We start from the raw sequence: 25,750 nt of genomic DNA, 5'->3' as shown, positions 1-25,750 counted from the left end.
CTTTCTGTCCCTAGGAGCCCCACTCTGCTTTGACTCTGAGTCCCACTGCTCCAGGGCCTCCCCTGAGTGGAGCCTATGGTGCTTTCCCCTTGGTGACTGAGTGTTTTACTGAGTTTAGTGTCTTCAAGGTTTATTCGTGGCATGGCTATATCAAGAGTTTCCTTCCTTTTCTTTTATTTGTGTTTGTTTATGCCTGTACTGGGGCTTAAACTCTGGGCCTGGGCTCTATCCCATAGCTGTTCTGCTCAAGGTTGGCATTTGCCTCTTGAACTACAGCTCTGCTTTTTGAGTGGTTAATTGGAAATGAGTCTCATGGACTTTCTTCCCCTGGCTGGCTTTGAACCATGATCCTCAGGTCTTCGCCTCCTGAGTAGCTAGGATTACAGGCGTGAGCCACCAGCAGTAAGCTGCTGAGCTTGAGTGAAAAAGCTATGGGATGGCACTCAGGCGGCGTTCAGAGCGAGGCGGTGTGGGTAGGAAGCCTGCCTCACAGACCGCTGTCCACAGCATCAGAACGGCATGTACGGCCTGCACCAGGATGTGCACCACTTCAGCTCCTTTGACAAGGTGCGGAGCCTGCCGCTGCTGCTCAGCCAGGCCGGCGTGCGCACAGGTGAGGCGTGCAGATTGAAGGTGGGGTGGGGGGTGCCGGTCCCTCCTGGCCCCTGCCTGCTCAGAGTCAGAAGGACTGAGCTTCCCTTGCCCAGGACTCTGTAGTTCGCGGCACTCTTGGGGCTCAGGATGAGGAGGGAACAGAGAGCCCTGGGCCTGTCTCTGCTTGCCACAGGCATCATCGGGAAGAAGCATGTGGGGCCGGAGACCGTGTACCCATTTGACTTTGCCTACACGGAGGAGAATGGCTCTGTGCTCCAGGTGGGGCGAAATATCACGAGAATTAAGCTGCTAGTGCGGAGGTTTCTGCAGACCCAGGGTGACAGGTACGTCACCTCCAAGCATGGCCAGACCCAGCCTTGAACCTAGTGTACAGCACAGCACAGGAGTGGCGGATGGCTGGGAGGGAGGGCAGCGAGAAGATCCAGGTGCTCTAGTGAGAACAGGTAGAGGAAGAAGGTACATGGAGAAGTTGAGGCAGTGAGAAAACAAGATGACTTTCAGACAGGAGTAGACAGAGCTGACAGCATGTTCCTGCTTAAAGAATGGGGCCCTCCAAGCCAGAAAGTGAGTGTGTGCCAAGCCCCCATGACCTTCTTGACCTTGACACGAGCCTCTCCCCCACCTCCAGGCCCTTCTTCCTCTACGTGGCCTTCCATGACCCCCACCGCTGTGGGCACTCCCAGCCCCAGTATGGCGCCTTCTGTGAGAAGTTTGGGAATGGGGAGAGTGGCATGGGGCACATCCCGGACTGGACACCCCAAACCTACGATCCTGAGGACGTGCTGGTAGGGGGGTCTTCCGAGATGCCCGCCTGGCCTCCTCCCAGGACCCTGCCCACATGACGTGACACCACGTTGAGGAAGGAGACTCCAGTGCTTAGTGCACCCTCGGCCCCCTCCCCGGGGCTGCAGAGAGAGACGCCCTGGCTGCAGCTCCTCTGGCCAGTCTGCCCTCAGGAGCATGGTGGTGCTCACCCTGGGGAAAAGGCTGGCACTTGCTTCCTACCCGAGGTCAAGGGCGAGCACCCCTTCCCCAGTCTCTGACTTCCCACCCACCTGCCCGCCCCAGGTGCCGTACTTTGTCCCGGACACACCAGCAGCCCGAGCCGACCTGGCTGCCCAGTATACTACCATCGGCAGGATGGACCAAGGTGGGTTCCGGGACCTGGCCCCTCCCCGTGCCCTGGCCGAGGCCCCCTCTCCGGGGTTAGGCTTAACCAGGTGGTGCCGCCAGTAGCAGGGTGTGAGTGAGAGTCGGCGTGGTAGGCCGGCTAGACTCAGGCAGCCCTGTCCCGCGGGTGGCCAGCTGTGCTGCAGAACTGCTCCTGAGCCGGGCTGGGCCAGTCCCGCCAGCGCTCCAGCTCTGCTCAGCAAGGGGAGTGGATGAGATGAGCGGGGTGTCTAGACTCACTCACAGAACTTGAGAGGTGCCTTCACGTTCGTGGCTGACCGCAGCCATGTTGTTGTCACGGTCCAGAGGTCAGGAGTGGGCTAGGTAAGCGTGACATCCCTGGGCTTGTGTCCACATGGCTGCAGCCATGTCTCATGGCATCTTGGCTATGTGTCTTCCTTCCTTAAGAGGATCCTTGGGGATTCTTTTGGTCGGGTGGTAGGGCTTGAACTCAGGGCCTAGGCACTGTCCCTTAAGCTCTTCAGCTCAAGACCAGCACTCTACCACTTGTGGCCTTTTCTCTCCCCTGTGGTTAGTGGAGGTAAGAGTCTCAGACTTTTTTTCTTTTTGACCAGTCCTAGGCTTGAGCTCAGGACCTGGGCACTGTCCTTGGACACGTTTGCTCAAGGCTAGAGCTCTACCACTTGAACCACAGCACTACATCCGGCTTTTTTTCTATATATGTGGTACAAGGAATGGAACCCCGGTCCCGTGCATGCCAGGCCAGCACTTGACCAGTAGGCCACACTTCTGGCCTCTCACAGATTTTTGTGCCAGGGCTAGCTTTGAACCTTGATCCTCAGATCTCAGCCTCCTGAGTAGCTAGGATGACAGGTGTGCCTGGCTAGGACAGGTTTAGAGGTACCCATGAACGTGTCTTTGGGGGAGGCTGGCTTCCTTGGTAAGGAGGTGGGTACCCGTCACCACGTCCTGTTGGTGCAGTGAACCGGAGGGGTCTGGGAAGGGGCTGTGGAGAAGATGCTGTCTCAGCTTCTTCCTAAGCTGTCCGTCCACTTCAGGGGTTGGACTTGAAATTACAAAGTGCACAGAAAGCTGTGGGGAGGGTATGGGGGGGCAGCGGCAGCTTCTGGGGTGTGATGGCAGTGCTGGGGGACCCCCAGAGCCCAGGAGCTCCAGCATGGGGCTCCAGGACAGAGTGGGGCAGTGGGAGGGACGTCCCATGGCTAAGTGGCAGCATGGTAAGCAGGCCCCAGTGTCGACCCCCACCCCCGTCCCCAGGGATTGGACTTGTGCTCCGGGAGCTGGACAGCGCTGGGGTCCTGAACGACACATTGGTCATGTTCACGTCCGACAACGGGATCCCCTTCCCCAGCGGAAGGACCAACCTGTACCGGCCCGGCACAGCCGAGCCCCTGCTGATGTCATCCCCAGAGCACCCACAGCGCTGGGGCCAGGTCAGCGAGGCCTACGTGAGCCTCCTAGGTACACTTCTGCCTCGTGTGGGGCTGGCAGCCGCCACGGCTGGCTGCGCTCTGGCAATGTAGCGTATACCACAGGGGCGGGCCACAGGGTAGGCTAAGTGTTAGCCAGCCGGGGCCTCCGGGCATACTATGTATACCAGCCAGCGATGCCAGGCTAGGGCCCAGAGCACCCCTCCCTGCCAGCGATCCAGTCTTGGGTGGCTCCGACCCTCGGCTCTGTGCCCACAGCTGCTGTTGATGGCTGTTTCCTTTCTAGACATCACCCCCACCATCTTGGAGTGGTTTTCCATCCCCTACCCCAGCTACGCCATCTTTGGCTCCAAGACTGTCCAGCTCACGGGCCGGTCCCTCCTGCCGGCACTGGAGGCAGAGCCGCCTTGGGCCACCGTCTTCGGCAGCCAGAGCCACCACGAGGTCACCATGTCCTACCCCATGCGCTCAGTGTACCACCAGCACTTCCACCTGCTGCACAATCTGCACTTCAAGATGCCCTTCCCCATCGACCAGGACTTCTACGTCTCCCCCACCTTCCAGGACCTCCTGAACCGCACAGTGGCCGGGCAGCCCACGGGCTGGTACACGGATCTCCACCACTACTACTACCGCGCCCGCTGGGAGCTCTACGACGGCCGCCGGGACCCGCGGGAGACCCAGAACCTGGCTGCTGACCCGCGTTTCGCACCCGTGCTGGAGATGCTGAGGGCCCGCCTGGCCAAGTGGCAGTGGGAGACCCACGACCCCTGGGTGTGTGCCCCTGACGGCGTCCTGGAGGACAGGCTCTCCCCACAGTGCCAGCCTCTCCACAATGAGCTGTGACTGCCTGGGCACCTGCTGGCCCCCCCTTTCTGAGAAGCAGGTTCCCCTGCGTCTGCGGGCCTGGAATGCCTGCTGAGCGACCCCAACCGGCAATGGACGCATTCACCAACTTCCGTCCCTTAGAAAAGGCTGTGCCCGGCCCGGGGCTTGATCCTGGGGCTACGGCCAGCCTGGGGCTTTTACTCCTGCTGCCTGCTTCCCCCTCCCCCCGCAGCCACACCAGCCCAGGTCACACTTTCCCGGATTCTTGGTGGTGATGAGTTGAGTCCTGTGGTCTTTCTAAAGAGGTGACAGTATCCCACCCCTCCTCATGTAATACCAGCACCCTACCCCATTCACATCTGCCTTTGCCCTCCCACCACTGGGCTCCTCTCCTCTCTGCCTGCTCTAGCAGGGGATGGGAGGAGGCAGACCATGGGCCCCAGCGGTATAAAAACTTTTTATTTTAGTAAAATATGCAGGAATTCGTTTTCTAGACTCATTTGTAATCATTGCAACCTGAATTCTAGGATCTCCAGACTCAGGGTCAGAGTGACATTCGGTTGGCTCAGTCCCTAGAGGCCTTTCTTAAATAAGCCAGCTGCTCGGTGTGGGGGAGGGGAGTGTGGCTCCATGGCCAGGACAGAAGAACTGGTCCCCCAAGAAGGGACAGAGTCAGTGCCAGGAGAGGGGAACAGCCCTCACCTCAAGAAGCTCCCTGGGCTGGGCCAGCCAGGTGGCTCACGCCTGTCATCCTAGCTACTCCAGAGGCTGAGATCTGAGGGTCAAGGTTCAAAGCCAGCCTAGGCACAAAAGGACCTGAGACTCTTATCTCCAATTAATCTCTAGAAAATGGGAAGTGGGGCTTGGCACAAGGGTAGGGTGGTAGCCTTGAGCCTGAAGAGCTCAGGGACAGCGCCCAGGTTGAGTTCAAGCCCCATGACCCACAAAAAAAAAAAAAAAAAAGAAGCAGGAGCAGCAGCAGCAGCTCCCTGGAAGAAGAAGAAGCTCCCTGGCCCTGCCCATGGCGCCCCATCCTGACATCCCTGCATGTGGGACAGAGCACACCGGCCACCAGAACTCAGGCCACAGGCACTGGCCCACTAAAATCTGAGTGTGCCACGGAGACATTACATCCAGATGGACACACTGTGTGTCGTCGGGAGAATCGGCAGCACTGGCCCCTGGGAGCTGAGAAAGGTCACCTGGGGCCGGGAGTTTGGCATAGTGGTAGAGTGCTCACCTGGCATGCATGAAGACCTGGGTTCCATTTCTTGGTACCACATATGTAGCAAAAAGCCGGAAGTGGTGCTATGGCTCGAGTGGTAGAGCTCTAGCCTTGAGAAAGCCCAGGGACAGTGCCCAGGCCCTCAAGCCCAGGGCTGGCAAAAAAAAGGGGGTCACCTGGCACCTGGGCCCTGACATGGGAGGGCTCTGCCCTGAGCCCAGGCAGCCACCTGGCAGGATGGAAAGCACCGGATGGAGGGAGGGAGCAGCACGGGCCGGGGAGGTGAGCTCAGAGAGGGCACTGCTCTGTCCACACCACCTTCCTCTGCTCGTCGGCGATGGCCAGGCGGACACAGCCGAGCAGGCTGTCCACGTCGCTCCAGCTGTCGGGGGCCAGGCTGCTGTACAGGCAGGGGGCTTTGTCCAGCTCTGCGTCCTCCTGCCTGGCCGCCTCCAGGAGCTGCTCCTCCGAGGTGCCGAGCCGCTGCAGGCCCTTCCTGCATGGCAGTGGTGACAGACAGGCTCAGGGCAAGTGAGGCTGACTGGGACATAGCCACACCCACTGCCCAGAACAGACCTCAGCCCAGAGGTGCAGGTAGCAGGGGCCCCCAAAACCCTGGGACATGGGTTTGGTGGCCTCACCTCAAGGGGACCTAGGAAAGCAGCCAGGACCCAGGCCCAAGTGACATTTCACTGATGGGGACAGGTCGTGTGGACCCTGCTATTAGCATGTGTGGGGGTTCCAGCAGTGGGAGTCGGGAAACGGCAAAGCTCAGGCTGAAGGCTCAGGAAGCCCAGCCCTGGGCTCGGGACAGCACTGAGGGTGCAGGCCCAGGCTTGGGACGGCTTGAACCCCACTCTCCTGCTCCCAGGTGACCTGAACCCCAGTGTGCACCTACTTGAGTTTCTTTGCCGTCTTCTCACTGACCGAGACATGGACAACGATGGGGAAGATGTCCATCCTGTGCAGGACAGCGACGCTATCCAGCCGCACATCCAGCAGGGCGTGGGTGTTCTTTGGGGGGGGGAGAAGCACACGAGGCTTGGGGTCAAAGGTGCTATCCACGAGGGGCGGGCAGGACGCAGGTGATGGCACTGGGTAAAGGGCCAGAGCGACTCCCCACTCCAGGCGGGGTGCTGTGCGCTAAGGGGTCAGTGGGAGGGAGAGAGACCACATGGGGTGCAGACCCCAGGAATCACAGGACCAGCTGGGCCCCAGCAGGTGGAGGCTGGGCTCCCCACCGCTGGGGAAGTGCACTGATGCTTCCAGACACACGAGTGTCACCAGGAGCAAACAGGTACTAAACATCTCTTGAACTGAGAGAAGTGAGGCTCCAGGAACGACGCCTGGCCTGGAGCACGCGCCCCTGGAGCGCAGAGTCGAGGTTTGGTCGTCCTCAAGTGTCCGTCCCCCTGAACATCTAGCCGGTATCCTGGGCCCCAGGAGGTGCTTCCCCAAGCCTCCCCAGGTCAGACCCAGAACAGCCCTCAAACCCGCCCCTACCGCCTCCATGAGGGCCTCTACAGCCTGGCGGGTCACCCAGCGCTGGCCACCAGACTCTTCTCCCTCCTGGATGATGTCCCCTCTCTGGCTCCAGGCCTCGTACTCCTCTTGGGTCAAGTGCTCTGGAGGTGACATTGGGTGGAACTGTCACCCACCTGCATGCTCAGGGGTCCCAGAGAGCCTGTGCTGAAGGCCACACCCCTGAGAACCCCACCGGCTCCGCCCGGTCTCCCCAGACCTCCTGGTACAGCCACGATAGCAAGCTGGCTCTTGCTGCCAGATCCTGGACTGTCCATACCCTGGACTGTCCATCCCCCGTCTACCCACCAGCCTGGACTACCTGGACACTGCAGGGGGGGGCCTCTGGTGGGTGAATGGGAGCAAGGACAGGCGGATGGATAGATTTTCTGCTATTTGTGCACCCCCAGCAGTTGTGGAGGGTCCCCCTGGCAGGTCAGACCTCTGGCAGGCCCCACCCATCCCCATCCTGCCTGGTGCCTACCTGCTGGGCACATCTTAAACTCTTGGAGGAGACACAGCTTTCTGCTCAGAAGTTTCCCGATGATTCTGGGCACAGTGAGCACTGGCCGGGGCCGGGCAGGCCTGTGGGGGTTCACGGGCGTATAGGGGGCCAGGGTGAAACAGCTCTCCGCCCAGAAGCAGGCGCTGCAGTGGTCTGTGAAGGAGGGGGTGTGAGTGCCACAGGCTGCCCCCCACCCCTCACTGGACAGGAAGGGGGAGCTGGGCCAGCAGCTGCAGCCTCGTCCTTAGACTAACAGGGGCTTGTGGCCAGCTCTCACAGCTAATCACACCTTGCACAGCACTGGGCGGTGCCCTCACACCAGGTGCCTGCCCCTCTGCTGCCCACTTCCTGGGCCCTCCACTGTTGAAGTAATTTGTGGTGTTCTTCTCTTGTCAAATGCCACCTTATGATTTTGTTGTTGTTTTCCTCTGGTCCTGAGGCTTGAACTATTGGCCTGGGTGCTGTCTCTGAGCTCCTTGTTGTTCAAGGCAAGCTCTCTACCACTACAGCCACAGTGCCACTTCCAGCTTTTTCTGTGAATAATTGGATATAAGAATCTCACAGACTTTTCTGCCAGGCTGGCTTCGAACCCGGATTCTCAGGTCTCTGACACCTAAGTAGCTAGGATTACAGAAGTGAGACACCAACACCTAGATTCTTCTGTACTTTTGGAGGAGAAAATAAATTCTAAATTCACTTTAAGAACCAGGCATCGGTAACTCACACCTGGAATCCTAGCTACTTGGGAGGCTGAGATCTGAGGATGGCAGTTTGAAACCAGACTGGCCAGAAAAATCTGTGAGATTCATCTCCAGTTAACCACCAGAAAACGGGAAGTGGCTATGGCTCAATTGTTAAGAACAACAGCCTTGAATGAAAAAGCTAAGGGGAAGCCCCAGCCACTGAGTTTGAGCTCCAGTACCCACACTAAAAGAATAAAATCCACCTTGGAAATCATTGTTACAAAATTTTCATGTGTGTGGAGGTCTGGGCTATCCTAACCTTTGCCATGACCTTGGCACACACCTGTAGCAACCTATGCTGACCTCAGCTGTGACCTTGGCACACACCTGTGGTGACCATCCTGCGGGGCTTGATGGCTTATATACAATGCGGGGCATTTGTACTACTTCAGACAGATTGCTGTGGATAGAGTTGTGTAGATGGCTTCCATTCCAGTGAGGAGGTCATAGAGAAGGGAGTGTATGAAGGACGTAAAGACAGATGCCTCAGCTGCCAGACGGAAAGACATGTGCATACCAATGAGCTATATTTGTTTGTTTCTTCAGTACTAGGGTTTAAACTCAGAGCCTCATGCTTGGTGGGCAGGACAATGATGATTCTTTTTTTTTTCTTTTTTTTTTTCTTTTTTTTTTTGCCAGTCCTGGGCTTGAGCTCAGGGCCTGAGCACTGTCCTTGGACTTTCTCAAGGCTAGAGCTCTAGCACTTGAGCCTCAGCACCACTTCTGGCTTTTTTTTCTATGTATGTGGTGCCAAGGAATCGAACCCGGGTCTTCATGCATGCTAGGCAAGCAATTTAACCACTAGGCCAAACTCCTGGCCCTGTCAATGGTGATTCTTAAACAGGACCTGGGATGGGGTGCCGTGGCTCATGCCTGTAATCCTAGCTCTATGGCATAGGAAGATCAAGGGAATCATTGAGGCTAGTTCAGGCAAAAAGCTGTCAAGGTCCCGTCTCACTCAGTAAAAAACTGGGTGCAGTGATTCACACATGTCATCTCAGCGATGCAGGAAATAAACAGGAGGATGACAGTCCAGGCTGACTGCAGCAGAAATGCAAAAAGCAGAGCCTGGTTCACACCTGTAATCCTAGCTACTCAGGAGGCTGAGAAGGATCATGGTTCAAAGCCATCCTGGGCAGGAAAATTTGGAGTCTTCCACTATATTACCAAAAGAGAGCACTAGCCTTGAGCAAAAGAGGCTTAGGGACAGCACCCAGGCCCTGAATTCAAGCCCCAGAACCGGCACCCCCCCCCCAAAAAAAAAGCAAAGGAGGTTCCAGTGGCAGAGCACCTGCCTGTCCAGCCAGCTCAGGGCCTGAGTTCAAGCCCCAGTACCAATCCCTGTGCCAGCAAAACCAGCCTGATAGGCACCTCCTGGACCCTGCCAGCCACCGGTGTGCTCCCCAGTCCCCCAGCACCTGTGCAGCCAGGCCTCACCTTCTACCCTTCCCGCTTCCAGCTGGCCCTCGCTGAAGGACGAACACAGAGGGCCGGCCTTGCCTCCGTCCATACTGACGATCCGGACCAGCTTCTGTGGTCCCCCAGAAGACTGTGAGGAGGGAGGGATAAAGGAAAGGGCCAAGGAGGGGGGGTCACAGGTGCTGTGGGGGCAGGCCTGGACCCCACCCCACCTGACAGCCCCACACCACCAGGGGCCACTGAGCACCAGGCTGCCCTGGTGGTAGTGGGGGGTTCAGGCTCCATCAGGAGCTACAGGGAAGGGTGCCCACAAAGGCAGAGGAAGCAGCCCCCTCCCCAGCACAGAGCAGCGTCTCACTAGGATGTGTCCTGCGTGCATAGAGCCCTGAGGAGAAGAGCACGGGAGCTGAGCAACAGAGGGGGACGCAGTGGGGGACACAGTGCAGCGCCTGCTCTCAGGAGCAGACCTGGAGAGTTCCAGAGTCCATTCCGGAGCCTGCAGGCTGTGCAGAAGCCAGCACTGGCATGGCAGGGCCCACTGGGGGCAGACATTGCCGTTTGGGGTGACAGCTGGTGCCCACTCCCTGTCAGAGTCTGCCCCCCCCCAGGAGGCCAGGACCTCGGCTCCAGCTCACCTTGCGGGTGGGGGGGCCCCTCTGGGTCATATCCTGGATGAGGGTGAGCAGCTGCTGCTGAGCCCTGTGAGGACAGACGGGATTGCTGGACGCCCTGGGCGGGATCCTGGAGGAGAGCCGTCCCACCTGCCCGGCTGCAGGCCATGGGCCCTCACCGTCCCCACTCAGCCCACCCTGGAGGAGCTAACTGAACTTGCGGACCCGCTCCATCTGGTTTCCAGGTCGACTGACAGTGAGCAGTGAGGAGAGGCCAGGCTGTGGGTGCAGGGCCTCGCCGGCCTGGGCAATAGATGTGGAGACAGTTTTGGCTGTCCCACCTGGCGTGCGGAGAATGGGAAGCTGTGCAGAAGAATGCTCTAGCCTCAAACGTCAATAGAACCAGGGCCTGAGAAGGCCGTCTGGAATGTTCTAGAGACCGGAAGTCCTTGTGCTGGAGGCACCAAGCCACAGATCTCAGCAGTGCTTTGGGTGTCCTTTCTCAGGCCCCCTCATCCCCCACGCCGACTCCTGGGCAGGGCGGGGCAGCCGGGTCTCACCCAGGGTAGTTGGGGATGGTGCCATGGTCTGTGTGTTGCATGGTGTAGGGGTTCAGGCGGTGGGCTCGCCAGCAGCTGCGGCCCTGGAACATGGTGTCCGTGACATGCAGTGTGTCGTTGCAGTGCACTGCCAACTCCCCCTCCCCTCTCCCCTGCAGGGCCAGGTTGACCCGGATGTAGAATGAGTCTCCTGACGTCACCACTTTGGCTTCCAGGTCCTGGACCAGCTTCTTGTAACCTGATGAGCCAGACTATGAGGGATTAGTGAGCCCCCGCCCGGAGCCCACAGAGGACAGGGAAGGGCCTCACCCCACGCCATGGAAGATACATTAGCCCCAGGGGCTAATGCAGGGGGTGTGGGAACGCAGGGCCAGTCTGGCTGGGCTGCCTTTGCTCTGGGGGAGATGTGGGGTGCAGGGCCAGCCCGGCTGGGCCGCCTCTGGCTCTGGGTAGGCCCAGGCACCCATCAGGGGCAGGGGTGAGGCCTAAGGTCACAGGCCAGGCTGGCGCCGTACCCTCAGTGTTGAGCTTCACGGAGAGGCAGCAGAAGCCGTTCACCCTCTGGAGGAGCCGGATGGCCTGCTCCAGGGTCGTGTTCTCCAGGGTGGCCTTGAACGCAGGCTCTGCTGCCTCATGGTCCACCTAGGGCAGAGCGCGGGGACTGAGGGGGGCCTCCTGGTGCAGGCAGTCTGAGCTCAGGAATGTGGAGAGGGGTGGAGGGGAGGCGGGCCCAATGGGGCCCTGCAGACAGACCCTCTGCCCTTCCCAAGCCACCCTTGCACCTGGGCCAGACGGAGCCCTTGTCACAGGTGGCTGTGTGGGGACAACCATCGGAGTCTCCAAGCTGGGGGACCCAGGCCATATGCACTCCCACCCCACGTCACTGACTAACCCATCCCTCCCAGCCTCCTGCTCAGCACAGTTTCCTTGAGAGAGGCACTCCCCTCTTCGGAGGACTGAACTTGGTTCTAGAATATTCTAGATCATTCCAGCCTTGGGACTATTCACATGTGGGGCCTGGTTTTTCTATGGTAGTGGGGCTCTCCTGCGCCATGCCACATGACCCACATCGTCCTCTTCCGTCCAGTGCCCATGCCTACCCGCAGGGCTGTCACTGCCCACTCTTCTCATTCCCTGTGTTAAGTTTAGGAGGCTATGTACTTGTATAACAAGATAAAATCAAGACACGCCTGTAGTCCTGGATATTCAGGAAGCTGAGATCTGAGGATCACAGTTTGAAGCCAGACCGGACAGGAAACTCCACAAGACTCTTATCTCTAATTAACCACCCCAAAGCTGGAAGTGGTAGAGCTATGGGAAGGGGCTACATCCTATAACATTTAACAAAGATGGAGGAGGGAGAGGGTAGGAGTTGACGGAGGTGGCATTGATCAAGACACAGTATTTAGACGCTGCTTTGTTGAATGGCATCTCCTTCGTACAGCTACTGGCAAATACGGCCTCCCAGCTCGGGGGTTCCAGGTCAAGGCCTGGGCTCCCTCCACACCACACCACCCTCTTCACCTGGGGCTCCCAGGCCCAAGACCTCCTCAGAGCCCCGTGCTGGTCCCACAGGCCCTTGGGCTCTGGCCAGAGGCTGCCGAGGCCCCTTGGACTGCTCACCATCAGGATCTGGGTTCCGGGGCGCAAGGCCATGCTGTCTGCTGCGGAGCCGGGGGTGACGTGGTGGATGAAGATGCCCGTGAGGTTCCCGCCGATGACGCTCACCTGCTTGAGCAGCGCCGCCCCTTGGAACGCCAGCACTGTGACCTGGCTGGAGACCTTGCGGGCCGGCCTCCTCCGCACAGGGACACTGCCAGGCAGGGAGGGGACCAGCTCCAGCACGGCCAGGGCAGGAGGCCAACGGCCCATGGCTTCACGGCCCCTCTGCCCCCAACATGGGGGAGGGCTCCCTTTGCCATGACCCCGCCCTCTCAGAAAGGCTGGGGCCTCCCCGTGGGGACGGGACTTTGTCACACTCTGCTCTGTCACCTTTGGGCTCTGGTTCCCCAGTGGGTGGAGGGGTCTCAGTCACAGCTCACCTTTCTGGGACGTCCAGGCTTCTGATGGACCTCTGCAGGCTGCCCTCTGGCTGGGGGAGGTCTGGGAGGAAGCAGGGAGCCCGTGGCCAGAGCTTGAGGTCACCCTGTGCTGCTGACCCTGCTCAACCCTGACCACCTCAGCCTGCCCACCTGGCCTTGCCTGCTCTCCTCCTCCTCTCTGTTCAAACCCCGAGGGCATGTCTCCCAGTGTCACAGTAACCAGTGAGAAGGGGCCGTGGGGCCAAGAGTGTGGTCTAGTGGTAGAATGCTGGCCTCGCATGCACGAAGACCCTGGTTTGAGTCCTCGATACCACATACATAGAAAAAAAAAGCCAGAAATGGGGCTGTGGCTCAAGTGGTAAAGTGTCCGCCTTGAGAAAGTCTAAGGACAGTGCTTAGGCCCTGAGTTCAAGCCCCTGGACTGGCAGAAAGAAAAAAAAAAAGAAGAATGGGCTGTGGCATTTCCTGACATTTGAACTAGTCTCCAACAATGTGAAAGACAGGGAGACACCACCTGGAGTCTACATTTCTGGCTTCAATACTAACATGGGAAACATTTCGTCCTAAAATCTGGTGTGACCCTGGCCTGAACTCCCACACCAGCAGTTCCTGGCCCTGGTCAGTGCCCTGCTGGCTGTGGCAGGTCTCTGAGTTGGCAGTCCTAAGATAAGACATTCCTCAGAGCCTCCCAAAGACTAGCACTCCTCCCTCCCTCTTCTCACTTCTTCTCACTCTCTCTTCAAGACAGGACCTCACCATGTATCTTAGGCTGGCCTCAAACCTGTGATCTTCCTGTCCCAGCCTCTTAAGTACTAGATTATAGGTGTGTATCACCTGAACTACCACACCTAGTGCTCTAGCATTTTGTTTATTTGTTTGTTACACCAGGCCTGGAACTTGAACTGAGGGCTTGAATGCTATCTCTGAGCTTCTTTTGCTCTGAGCTTCTTTTGTCTCACTGATGTTTCTACCAGGGCTGGCTTCAAATTGCGATCCTCAGATCTCAGCCTCCTGAGTGGCTATGATTACAGGCATGAACCATTAGTGCCCAGCTGTGGTGGAATTTCTTGCCAGTCCTAAGGCTTGACCTCAGGGCCTGGGTACTGTTCTTGGACTTTCTCAAGGCTAGCACTCTACCACTTGGGCCACAGCACCACTTCTGGCTTTTTCTGTGTATGTGGTACCAAGGACTTGAACCCCAGGCTTCGTGCATGCTAGGCCAGCACTCTACTAATAGGCTGCGCTCCGGGCCCATGACAGTTTTTAATCTGCAGACAATGACCCCCTTACCAGGAGATCTGCAGTTTTGCCTCTCCCTTGTGGACTGCCCTGGAGAATCAATTCCACCCTAATGACTACTTGCTATAAGCAAAAAATCCCTTTGTGATTATATTCAAATCCAAATGATCCCGGGAGTGACAAAAATATTCCAAATGAAGCTGGGTACCAGTGGCTCGTGCCTATAATCTTAGTTACTTAAGAGGCTAAAATCCAAAGCGTTAGCCAGCAGGGCAGAAAAATCTAGAAGACTTCAGCTCCAAAATCACCAGCAAAAAAAACTCAGCTAGTGATATGGCTCAAGCAGTAGAATGCCAGCCAAGCAACGAGACCCCAAATTCAAACTCCAGTACTGGCAGGGGGCAAGGGAGAGAAAAAAAAAAGTCAAATGAATTTGGAAGACAATTCTGCTAAGCATATGCAATATAAGAATTACATAGAATCCTAACAGAAGAGAAATTGAGAGGAACAACGCTTTTCCGTTCATGGCGTCACGTCCAGGGTAGGTTTGCCTTTGGGTGGATGCACTCAACTTGTAAGCGTCACAAATAAAAATGAATGCTGTAATCTGAACTACTTACAAGGCTGAGATTTGAGGACAGTGTTCAAAGCCAGCACAGGCAGGAAAGTCTGTGAAACACTTTGTTGTTGTTGTTGTTTTGTTTTGTCCATTGTAGGGCTTGAACTCAGGGACTGGTCCCTGTCTCTGAGCACTTTTGTTCAAGGCTAGCACTCTACCACCCTGAGCCACCACACCACATCCTGTTTCTTGGTGGTTAATGAGAGATAAGAGTCTCACAGACTTTCCTGCCTGCCTGGCTTGGAACCATGATCTTCAGACTTCAGCTTCACAGTAGTTAAGATCACAGGCGTGAGCCCCCATGCCGCGCCTGGCTGAAATACTCATTATCTCCAACTAGCCACCAAAAAAGCCAGAAGTAGAGTTGTGGGTCAAGTGGTCAAGTGCTAGCCTTGGGTAAAATAAAGCTCAGGGGCAACTCTAGGCCCAGATGACCGGCACTAAATAAATGATAAATAACTAAGTCTGTAAAGATTAGGGTTTCTGATTGCCTCACTCACAGACCCAAAGCAACCCCGGGCAGAATAGTATGACTCTCTTGCCCCCTGGTGGCCATGAGAGGAACTCCAGGTGGCTGAGATGCTATGACGCCCAGAGGAAAAGGCAAAGGGCCTTCCTGAAGGACCCATGGACTTGTAAAGAAGGGACTAGTTCTGTCATGGGCCAAGGATGGATGCTCCCAGCAGGTGGATGCCAGCCTGCCCGCCGTGTCTCTGCCAGGCACAACTGAGCACCCACACCTGCTGTCCCAGTCCCCCTGGAGGCCCAGTGTGCCCAGAACAGAACAGGGAGAGGACCGGGGGTAGGTGTGTGTGTGTCTGGACTTGAGACACTAAGTAGCCTGCATTTTTCTAGGGGCTGAGGTCAAGGCCGAGGGCACAGGTCAAGTTCACTTCTGTTTTCCTGTTCCCTAGAGCCCCAGCCAGGCTGTTTGGCATGCATCCTGCCTGCCCCAGGCAGCTGTGGCCCCTCCCCACTCTGCCTGCCATCATGGGGAGGGGGCAGGAGAGATTCAGGTGGGGCAGTTCTACTCACCTGTCCTGTCTAGGATCTCATAATCCAGGTCTATGTCATCCTTGGCTCCTGGAGATGCCCCTAGGTCCACCTCCAGGATGTCCGGGAAGGGGCTGCAGAACACAGAGAGCCAGATTACACTGCAGAATCCCCTCCTCCAGAGCCTGGGGCCCTTGGGGCCTCCAGAGCTGTTGCACCAATGCCCAGATGGCCCAAGATCTAGCTGTGGCTCCTAGGTTTTGGCCCCTAAAGCTGCATCCCACTCTACCTTGCAGGCTCAGGGTCTTCCCGGAAGTCCTCTGCCACCCGCTTATAGAGGGACTGCTGGCTAGGAGGCACTGGGCTGCTGGAGCGGAAGCTGTCAGTCAATTCACGGCTCGATGTGATACTCAGGTCCCACCACAGCTGGGACTGAGCAGCAGGGAGGACAGTGAAGGGAAGCAGAGAGCATACATACAGAAATCACATATATTGAACACCTACTGTGTGCTAGGCACTGCACACAGTGGGTGTGGATTGTGCCAGGGAGCTCACCCTGGGATTTGCGCCTCCCCAGGAAGGTGTTCTGGGAGATAACTTGCCTCTCCTCAATTCCCCAACAGGCCAGAGAGCAGGCAAGTCTAAGCCGCTCTTTGCGGATCGTGTGAGGACATGGCTGGGAGGGTCCAGGAAGGAGGCATGGAGGCCTGCCCGAGCAGTGCTCCACCTGCCCCCCGAGGAGTGCTCCACCTGCCCAAGCAGTGCTCCACCTGCCCAAGCAGTGCTCCACCTGCCCGAGGAGTGCTCCACCCAGAGCATCCTGAACCTGGAACTTTCTGGAGGGATGGAGTGGACACTAAGGACCTGAGGTTCCAGAAACCCTGGTAAGCTTGCCTCCTGGAAACTCCCCAAATTCATGGTCACCCAAACTCTGAGAAACTAGGATCTTTCCGATAAAGTCAACCTATGATGGACTCAGACTGAATTAGAGAGGAAATTGATCCCATTAGTCTTTCTATTGTGTTTTGACTCCTTTTCTCTCTTTCTGTCTGTCTGTCTTTTTCATCTCTGCTGCACACCATGTGCTCCCTGCTATGAGATTTTTTTCTAACCACAAACTCAAAACAGTAGGGGCACGTGACCATGAACTGAAAATAAACCCTTTCTCCCCCACCCTCACCTTTCTTGTGCTGGGCTTGAACTCAGTGCTGCACTGTCTCTTAGTTTTTCCATTCATGGCTGGAACTCTACCACTTGAGCCACATCTTTCCTTCCAGTTAATTAGAAGTAAGCGTCTCAAAGCCCAGGTTGGCTTTGAACCTTGATCCTGGGATTTCAGCCTCTTGAATAGCTAGGATTAAAGGCATGAGCCACTGAAACCCAGCTAGATTTTTTTCTTTTCTTTTCTTTCTTCCTTTCTTTCTTTTTTCTTCCTTTCTTTTTTCTTCCTTTCTTTCTTTTTTCTTCCTTTCTTTCTTTCTTTCTTTTTTTCTTTCTTTCTTTCTTGAGACCAGGACTTGAATTTGGTACCTGCTGCTTTTACTCACTGAGCCATGCTTCCAGACCCAAATCTTCCCTTCTTTACATGGCCTATCTCAGGCATTTTTGTCACATAATGGAAAACTGACTGATATACTTTCTAAGGGGAGAACAATCTGGGTAGAAGCGTGGGAGAAAGCATCATCTAGCTGTGGAGAAGGGGTCAAAGCTATCCAGCACCAGGTAAAGAAGGCCGGAACTCACCAGCCTCTCAAGAGGAGCCGAGAGTGTGGCCCTGCAGTGCCTTGATTCCTAATGCCCAGCCTCCAGAACCAGCCAAAATCACAGCCTCCACACAACCCCTAGTACTGACAGAGAATGTTCTGGCGGCATGGTGAGGAGGAGAGCCTGGTACCTCGGTGGAGCTGAGACTGTGGAGCTGGCCGACGCCCTCGCTGTCCTCCAGCGGGCATACTGCATGCATCCGCACCAGCCGCTGCTTCCCCCGCAGACCGGGATCCTTGGCCCTGGCTTCCTGTTTCAGCTGCCAAAGATGGGCCAGACAGCTCTTCACTCAGGAAACCAAGAAAGCCAGAGCAGAGCTGTGGCTTAAGTAGTGGAGTGCCAGCCTTGAGCGTAAGAGCTAAAGGGCATCACCCTGAGTGCCCTGAAGCCCTCCACGAGCTCACACCCTCTTCTGGGGCAGACTCCTGTCCTCAGCTTCCAGATAAGACAACTGTGTCCCTGTCCTCTGGGCACGAAACCCCTTCAGCCCCCGAGCACACTCACCAGGGAGACTGGAAGCATTTCATTTCCTTTATTAGAGGACACACATTGCTGTTTGCTAGTTTAAATTTTTTCATGCCGCCCAGTGCCTGTGGCTCATATCTACGCAGGAGGCTAAGACCAAAGGGTCAAGTTTGGAGGCCCACCTGAGAAGAAAAGCCTACAAGACTCCATCTCCAAAATAACCAGCAAAAAAGCCAGACTCGATGGAAGTGGCATTGAGGTTCAAGGGGTATGGTGGTAGCCTTGAACTGAAGAGCTCAGGGACAGTGACCAGGCCCAGTTCAAGCCCCAGGACTGACAAAAAAATGCCAGATTGGAGGTATGACTCAAGTGGTAGAGTGCCAACTGAGCAAGTATGAGCTCTGAGTTCAAACGCTGATAATGGCAAACAAAAACTATTTGTATACACCACGTGGAACTATCTACATGGAAGGTGGGGAACAGAATCAATTCACACTCAAAATGGTTTACATGGTGGTTTGCTCCCCTCACTCTCCTTCCCTTTCCCCGTTGGTTTAGGGGAGTTGACTTGGGGCACTGCTGTCTAGAGAGGAGGAAGACTGGGGGCTGAGCCACCCCTGCGTGGGCAGGGAGATTCCGTCATTTCCACACTGGCCTTTGAGCCCTGCTAAGCCTGCTCACCCCCGGTGTCGTACCCCACCCTGCCTGCAGGACCCCAAAAGGGGTTTCCTGACATGGGCAGCACTCTGTAGTGTCATGAGCCAAACAAACGTGAGTGTGGGAGCAGGTTCACATCTTCCATCCCCACACCCAGGTGCGAAGTGTCATGGGCTCCAGGGCCTTCTGTGTGGGGTGGCTAGCTCAGAGGAGGCAGTGGCAGCAGAGTTAACACCAGCCCTCCAGGCCCTCGTGTGGCCCCTGTCCCCAGCTCAGGCCCCACACACTCACCCCTGCTGGGGGCTTTTCTTGCAGCCTGCGCAGCTGGGTTCGCAGCTCGCACACCTGCTCCGTCAGCTCGAACACTCTCCTGCGGAGGGAGTCTTTCTCTGCCAGGCTCTGGGAAATCTCCATCTGTGCCCCATCTCTGGCCGAGTATGCCTACCACCAGGATAAGATGGATTGGTGTGGACAGTGAGGGGCAGGGCCGACGAGCCAGTGGAGGTCTTAGCCCAACAAAGCCCTACTGCTTGCTGGGCCATAAAAACCAACAATCCATTTCCGTGCCTGTGCACCTAAGGTGGTTTTGCTAGAACCCACTCTTCAAAGTGGATTTCTCAATATTTTGTGCTAGGAATAGAAGCAGAGGGAGTGACATAGGCAGGAGATGGGGAGGAGGGGCAGGGGAAGGTGGGGAGAGGGAAGTAGCCTCACATGAGCCAGGGCCACATGCCTGTCATTCTAGCTGCTCGGGAAGCTGAGATCTGAGGATTGAGGTTCAAACCTAGCCCAGGGAAGAAAGTGAGTGGGAGGTGGAGTTGTGGCTCAAGTGTTAACCTTGAACATGAGAGCTGAAGGACAGCGTCCAGACCCTGAGTTCAAAACCCAGGACCAGTGTATACCACACACATACAATACACAGACACAGACAGATGGACAGACAGACACTCATACACACAGCCCTCCTCCACACCACACACACACAGCTGCACACACACAACTGAAATCTGGAAGCAGCTGCCATTAAGGATGGGTGGAGGCAAGACTTATGCCCGAGCCAGCAGTGCTCCCTCACCAGACGCACACAGGCAGGGGAGGGGACCGGGCCTCTGTGGCTCAGTCCTGGCAAGGGTAGCACCACGTGCCTGCCTGAGCCCTGGCCAGCGTCTCCCACTACCTGGTCACGCTCCTTCTGCAGCTCGGCCACTTGGCTCTGCAGTGCGCTCATCTTCTCTCGGTACAGCTCACAGTCCACCTGCGTCTTCTGGAACTGGAGCAAGGTCTGTTCTTTCTCCTCCAGGTACTAGGTGGGAGTAGTGGGGGAGAGGAGACAGGACCACAGAGGTCAGCTGCTGAGGGCCAGATGATGGGGGAGGAGCAAGCAGAGGGAGAGGGAGAGGGAGCTCCAAAGGGGCCTCTACAGGAAGGAAGGTAGGTAGAGGCTCTTTCTTCAGGGTGAGGTTGAGATGAGTGTCTACAGAGCCTCAGTGGTCATATTAAATTTAATCAGCAGAGGCCAGGAGCGTAGAGTGCTCACCCAGTGTACACAAAGCCCTGGGTTCAATTCCTCAGTACCACATCCACAGAAAAAGCGGAAGTGGTGCTGTGGCTCAAGTACAAGCACTAACCTTGAGCAAAAAGTATTCAAGGACAGTGCCCAGGTCCTGAGTTCATGCCCCAGCACTGGCAAATACATACATACGTACATATATATATATATATATATATCAGCAGAACTTTCATGTTTATTGCATGCAGAGGCTTATTTTTTTTAATTTAATGTCCAGGCTACCAGACAACCACATGTTCTCACGCTATCCCCTTCCTCCTCATTCTTCCCCAGTGGAAGACCAGGCTCCAACCCAAGCCGGTGGCTCCCTGGCCAGCTCCCCTTGCCTGACCTTCACCCAGTCCCCTTGATATTCAATAGAGTTCCATTGCAGGTCTGGTAAGTGGACCAACAAATTATTAAGCAAAGTAGTTGATCTCCATGCAGAAGAAGCATCTGTTGGTTCCCCCAAGGGCAGCCCTGTCCCTGGTGACACCCCAGGGACACCCCAGGATGGTGGCAGCTGTGTCACCTGCTTCCGCTGCCTCTCTGCGGCCACAGCCCGCTCTCTCAGTGAGTGGATGCGGTTCACCAGCTCCTGTTTGCTCTCCAGTGCCTCGTCCAGGTTCTGCTCTAGGATGTCCTTCTCTGCCTAGGACAGAAAGAGGTCAGCCCACGACCCCGCTTTCCTGACACCTGCTGGGAGGGGGCAGGAAACCTCCGTGGACACCCATGGATAGCGCCAATTTATTGTTGTACACTGGGCAGGTATGGAACGTGGATGGATCGGCACTCATCATAAAAGGGAGGGAGACAAAGCAAAGCTGAAGCCTCTCGGGGTGGCAGTTTCACTTTATGTCTTCTTGGCTTCCTCACCATTTCCCTGCAGAGGTTCAATGGGAGGGAAAAGCCAGAATGCAGGTCCCCTCCACACCACACACTCCACACAACAATGGCACAACCCAGGCTAGTGACAACCATGCTTCATCCCTAACGAATGAGTGGTGAAGGAATTTCTCACTAAATAGATCTTTACTCACTAAAAGGAATCAAGCCTGGCTCCTGCCTATAATCTCAGCTCCTCAGGAGGCTGAGATCTCAGGACTGAGATTGAAAGGAAACTCTGGGAGATTCTCATCTCCAATTAACCAAGTGGAGCTGTGACTCAAATGGTAGATTGCCGACCTGGAGCAGAGAGGCTAAGGGACAGAATTCAGGCTGAGTACAGGCCCTGGTACTGGTGCCTGCAGACACATGCGAGCATATGCACACACACACACACACACACACACACACACACACACACACGCCCCCAAAGTTTCTTGGACTTTCCTGCCTGGACTGGCTTCAAACCACAATTCTCAAATCTCAGCCTTCTGATTAGCTAAGATCTTAGGATTACAGAGTGAACCACTGGTGCCAAGCTATGTCTAGGACTTTTAATTCTGTCACTGTCTCAGTGGGTTGAGCAGCAGGGGGGTGGAGACTGCGGGGATACTCCACCAGTGCCCAGGCAGGTGACCTTGCCAGGCAGGTACACTTGTTGGAGGGTACCAGGATAGACCTACCAGGCTGAACGTCAGTGAGCGAAGCTTCTCATTCTCCTCCTTCAGGCGACTCAGCTCCTCATCCTCAGCCTCCAGGGCACTGCTTATCTTCAGGGATCTTTCTCGAAATTCCCGCTCACAGGAAGACACCAAGCTCACTCGCTGCAGTTCCTGCCTTACCAGGTACAGCTGCGGGGGAGGGGTGGGAGGAGGTGGGTGGGTATCTCTCTGCTGGGCAGAGGCTGGGTGGTTTGCTTCACCTTACTCATACGAAATAAGTCAGAACACTGACCAGGGCCTGGGCCTATAATCCCAGCTACATAGGAGCTTGAGAACTAAGGATCAGTGTACAAACCCAGCCCAGACGGAAGTCTATGAGAATCTTATCTGTAACAGCCAAAGAGCTGTAATTCAAGTGGTAGAACACTAGCCTGAGCACAAGCGCTCAGGCCCAGAGTTCAAACCCCAGAACTAATAAAAATATATATATATATTTTAAAGGAATTGGGACTTGTGAAAATCAACAGGAAAAAGAAAGTCGAGGCAGCTAGGAGGGGACAAGCGGAGGGGAAGGGAACTTCAGGCAAGGCGGAAGAGCGCAGGCAGAGGCCAGGGGTACAGTGTCCACGGGTCACGGACCTCCTCCTGTAGACCGCGGCAGCGCGTGGTGGCCAGTTCCTTCTCGCGAAGTGCGTTGCCATAGTGCAGTGAGAGGCTCAGCATCTCGTCCTTCAGCTTCAGCACCTCGTGAAAGTGGGTGCTCACCTCCCGCTTCATGCGGCCGTGGTCTGCCTCCAGCTGATGCAGGTCCTTGGCTCGGGCCTCTGCCAGGCCCAGACGCTCCTGCTGTCGCTGGCACTGTCGTGACAGAGCCTCCTTGTGTGCCTTCTCCTGGGCCAGCTCCTCCTGCAGGCTGCTAATGGCCCCCGCCAGGCACTCGGTCAGCTTGGACGTCTCCATGAGGCCTGCAGGAAGGCCGGGGGCTGAGCCCTGGTCACCTGCCTCACTGTCCTCAGCCTCCAGATGCCAGGGCCCCAGCCCGGACCAGTGGCTTGGCTAGACTGTGTGCTTGAGTTAGTGTGGCTTGTGATATGGGTACCAGGCAGCTGCTAGGCTTCCCCTGGGGCCCCACGCCCATGCCCAGTACTCTTCCTCAGCTCAGAGCGCCCAGGCCGAGTCACTGACTGACTGGTGGACTGACTGGCTGTGGTGCTGGGGCTTGGACTCAAGACCTCACATTTGCTGGGCAGGTACTTTACCACCACTTTTGTTATTTTTCATGTAGAGTGTTGAGTTTTCCCCCTCCCATCTGCAGTCTCCTGTAATAGGTAGGATCACCATGCCTTACTAATTGAGATGGGGGGGCACAACAATTCTCTGTGTGACCTTGAACCAGCACACTCCTAATAGGTGCCTCCCACACAGCTGTGATAGAGGCCTTGGTCACAATGGCGGGCCCAAATTTAATAATTTTAATATTATCCCAATAAAAGCATAATAGAACACATAGAACATTCACACACAGCTTATCATCCCTGAGAGCCGTGGGGCTCGTGTGCATGTGTGTACATGCCTATATGTGTACCAGGCGCTGTCCCTGAGCCTTACTGCCTCAAGGCTGGCACTCTACCAGTGAGCCACAGCTACACTGTGGCTTTTTGGTGGTTAGCAGGACCCAAGGAGACAGACGCCAGTGGCTCACATCTCTAATCCCAGCTACTCAGAAGGCTGAGAACTGAGGATTGTGGTTCAAAGCCAGCCCGGGGAAGGAAAATCCATGAGACCTTTACCTCCAATTAGCCACCAGAAAACTGGAAGTGGTGCTGTGGCTCAAAGTGGCAGAGTACTAGCCTTGAGCTGAAGAGCTCAGGGACAGTGCCCAGGACCCCAGTTCAAGCCCCACAACCAAAAATTGAAAATTCTCATGGTCTTTCCTTGCTCAGGCTGGCTTCACTTTGAGGTAGTGGCTAGGATTATAAGCAAATGCAAAAGAGGCCTGACTTGAACACACTCCCACGCTCCCTGTCTAGACTCAGAACCAGCTGAGAAGGACAAAGGCAGATACTAGAGCTGGAGGAGCCTGTGTCACTGTGCAGGGTTAAGGTCCACAGACAGATAGCGCAGTGGCTCTTCCTGGGAAGCCCACATCACTCATTGACCATGACCTCGTCAATCATTCACTGAGTGGCCATAAGACTGCCTGTCACTGTGCCGGCGAGAGCTCTGCTTGCTTGGGTACAGAAGGCTCGGTTCCCCGTTCCTGGGAAGGGGCCTAGGTCCCCTCCTGAGAGACAGCACTGTGCTGCTGGCCTCCGCCTCCAGCCACCTGAGGCTAAGCCTGGTCTCCAGAGCGCTCCCCTCCCCCCTCACAGGGTGTTCCTCAGCATACTACGTGATGAAATCTGGACCTCAGGGAGCCCAGGAAACTCAGGCAAGGACATCCACCTTGGAAGTGGGGAGAGCCTAGGGACACCCCTGCTAGCCTGTGACCCCACCCACAGCCAAGCTCTCACCACTGAAGTTGCTGACGTCCACGTTGGGCTGCAGCCCTGTGACCAGGGTGTAGACGTCAGCGTTGTGGAACTTGAGGCTCTCCAGGAAAGCCACAGCTCCATTCTTCCCTCGAGCCTTCAGCAGGTCCAGTAAGTGCCCTGGAGGGTGATTGCCACCTTGAGTGACCATGTGCCTAGGCTGGCTTCCCCATGAGGGGGCTGTGGGGGGACAGCCCTGCATGTGAGGGATCTCTAGGGAGAGCATCTCTGTGGATCCCCACAGTGAGATGTCCTCAGTGTTCTGCCCCTTTACACACATGACCTCAGCTTGAGCAGTCTAGGTCTTTTACTGAGTAACTACTGAGATCCAGGCAAGCCCTTGGCTATGGGCGAGGCATGCAGTCTGAGAACACAGACACATGGCCCACCACAGTGCAGAGAGAGCTTTTGGGACCATGGACGTAAACAACAGATAGCACCGCACCTCTGGGGTGGCCCCAGAGAGCCATGGAGCGCTCCGCCATGCACACATCAGCACATTAACAGCCACTGCTGCCCGCCTGCCTTCATGACCCAGGCTGCACAGGAGCACCAAGCTAAATCCCCTACTTCTCACAGTTTCTGTACTAGTCACTGGCTTTCACATTTCTGGGTGAATAAATAACACAGCCTCATCACTGGAACAAGACATCTGAGGGCCAACAAACAGCATCCCCAAAAGAGACACCACTCAGTGTGCTCAAAGTCGGCGTTCTAGGAAAAGGGTCTATGCCAGAGTAATTAGAGAAGGCCATTCTGGAAACACACACAGGGTCTGCACCCAATGACAAGAGACTAAAGGGGAAAAGGCACAGAGATGGCCACGGGAGGACAGATCAGAGACTAGAATGTTGGGCCCACAAGCCAAGGCATGCCTGAGCCCCCAGGAAGCAGACAAGGTGAAATGCTCTCCCTAGGCAAGCTGGCCAGCTCAGCGCTGCCTGCACAGGGCTGCACGACACCTCCCACCACCTGGGAGAGAATCCAATGTCTTTTATTACACCAGTACTGGGGCTTGAACTCAGGACCTGGCCATTTCCCATAGCATTTTCAACCAAGGCTGGCATGCTACTACTTGAATCATAGCTCACTGGTGACTTTTTGCTGGTTCATTAGAGATAAGAGACTCATGGACTTCCTGGCCTGGGCTGGCTTCAAACTACAACCCTCAGATCTCAGCCTCTTGGTAGCTAGGATTACAGGTGTGAGCTACCAGTGCCCACTGTGGTTTTCTTTTCCTTAGAGCCAGGACTGGAACTCAAGGCCTCACTCATGTGACTCTTATGCTGAATGTGAGCTCCCCTCCTCTCCAGCACCCCCCCACCCGTTGTTCTAAACCACCGTGCATGGCTGTCAGTGTTAGGCGGCCTCTGGGGGCCTCACAGTGTGCTGTCCTCTGGTCTGAACCCTGGCCCTAAAGGTATTCAAGTCCTGCACTCTGCACGCCTGCTGAGGGGCTCTGCACTGCAGCTGTGGTTTGGGAGCGAGGGCCAGCAGTCCCGGCTGGGGGGGAGGGGGGCTCACCGACTCTCATGGCGCTGTTGGTGAAGCGGGGGCTGTGCAGGACCTCCTCCTCATCCAGCTGGCCCAGCACCTTGGCCTGGCGCAGGTAGGGGGTGAGGCGGCTGGGGCAGATGCTCCGCACGATCCTGTAGCGATGGCTCTCCATCATCTCCCACAGTGTCTCCTCGTCCACAGCCATCAGCCGGGAGTCCGTGCGGCACAGCTCCGCCAT

General features: G+C 56.1%; 2 protein-coding genes across 4 annotated transcripts in view; one reads left to right on the top strand and one right to left on the bottom strand.

Moving 5' to 3' along the window:
- Window positions 1-4,512, top strand: part of Sgsh (N-sulfoglucosamine sulfohydrolase) — a 7,091-nt gene extending 2,579 nt beyond the window's left edge. Inside the window, exons 3-8 of one of the 2 annotated variants that reach the window (XM_090351331.1) lie at window positions 508-613; window positions 788-938; window positions 1,244-1,400; window positions 1,684-1,765; window positions 3,025-3,228; window positions 3,484-4,512. In XM_090351331.1, coding sequence (XP_090207457.1) covers window positions 508-613; window positions 788-938; window positions 1,244-1,400; window positions 1,684-1,765; window positions 3,025-3,228; window positions 3,484-4,043 — 1,260 coding nt within the window. In that variant the 3' untranslated portion in view covers window positions 4,044-4,512. The remainder of the gene's footprint in view (window positions 1-507; window positions 614-787; window positions 939-1,243; window positions 1,401-1,683; window positions 1,766-3,024; window positions 3,229-3,483) is intronic. The other variant, XM_090351332.1, reaches the window with a different exon arrangement.
- On the bottom strand, window positions 4,507-25,750 carry Card14 (caspase recruitment domain family member 14). 2 transcript variants are annotated; one of them, XM_090351334.1, is made up of 20 exons: window positions 25,540-25,750; window positions 23,998-24,135; window positions 22,124-22,449; window positions 21,506-21,673; window positions 20,470-20,589; window positions 19,566-19,691; window positions 18,680-18,829; window positions 17,328-17,525; window positions 15,792-15,934; window positions 15,545-15,636; window positions 12,652-12,712; window positions 12,233-12,422; window positions 11,125-11,251; window positions 10,610-10,847; window positions 10,074-10,137; window positions 9,457-9,568; window positions 7,256-7,429; window positions 6,754-6,875; window positions 6,149-6,264; window positions 4,507-5,746 (listed from the first exon to the last, which is right to left on the bottom strand). In XM_090351334.1, exons 1-20 carry the CDS (start codon window positions 25,748-25,750, stop codon window positions 5,539-5,541), a joined length of 3,084 nt encoding a protein of 1,027 aa, XP_090207460.1. In that variant the 3' UTR covers window positions 4,507-5,538. The 2 variants fall into 2 exon arrangements, with proteins under 2 accessions (XP_090207460.1, XP_090207459.1); XM_090351333.1 differs by having other exon boundaries at window positions 17,397-17,525.

Source organism: Megascapheus bottae, chromosome 17 (assembly GCF_031878675.1).
Source record: "Megascapheus bottae isolate mThoBot1 chromosome 17, mThoBot2.hap1, whole genome shotgun sequence".
Taxonomy (NCBI): Eukaryota; Metazoa; Chordata; class Mammalia; order Rodentia; family Geomyidae; genus Megascapheus; species Megascapheus bottae.
The sequence above is the reverse complement of the archived record's forward strand: the minus strand, read 5'-3'. Positions and strand labels throughout refer to the sequence as shown.

What these genes read in the sequence shown, in the direction of transcription:
- Card14 (XM_090351334.1), bottom strand. Translation starts at nt 25,750, where the DNA reads ATGGCGGAGCTGTGCCGCACGGACTCCCGGCTGATGGCTGTGGACGAG. An exon ending in CAGAGAGGCAGCGGAAGCAG is followed by an intron (nt 19,692 to 20,469) that starts GTGACACAGCTG and finishes ACTCCCACCTAG; the next exon opens with TACCTGGAGGAGAAAGAACA. An exon ending in CTAGGGGTTGTGTGGAGGCT is followed by an intron (nt 15,935 to 17,327) that starts GTGATTTTGGCT and finishes CCTGCTGCTCAG; the next exon opens with TCCCAGCTGTGGTGGGACCT.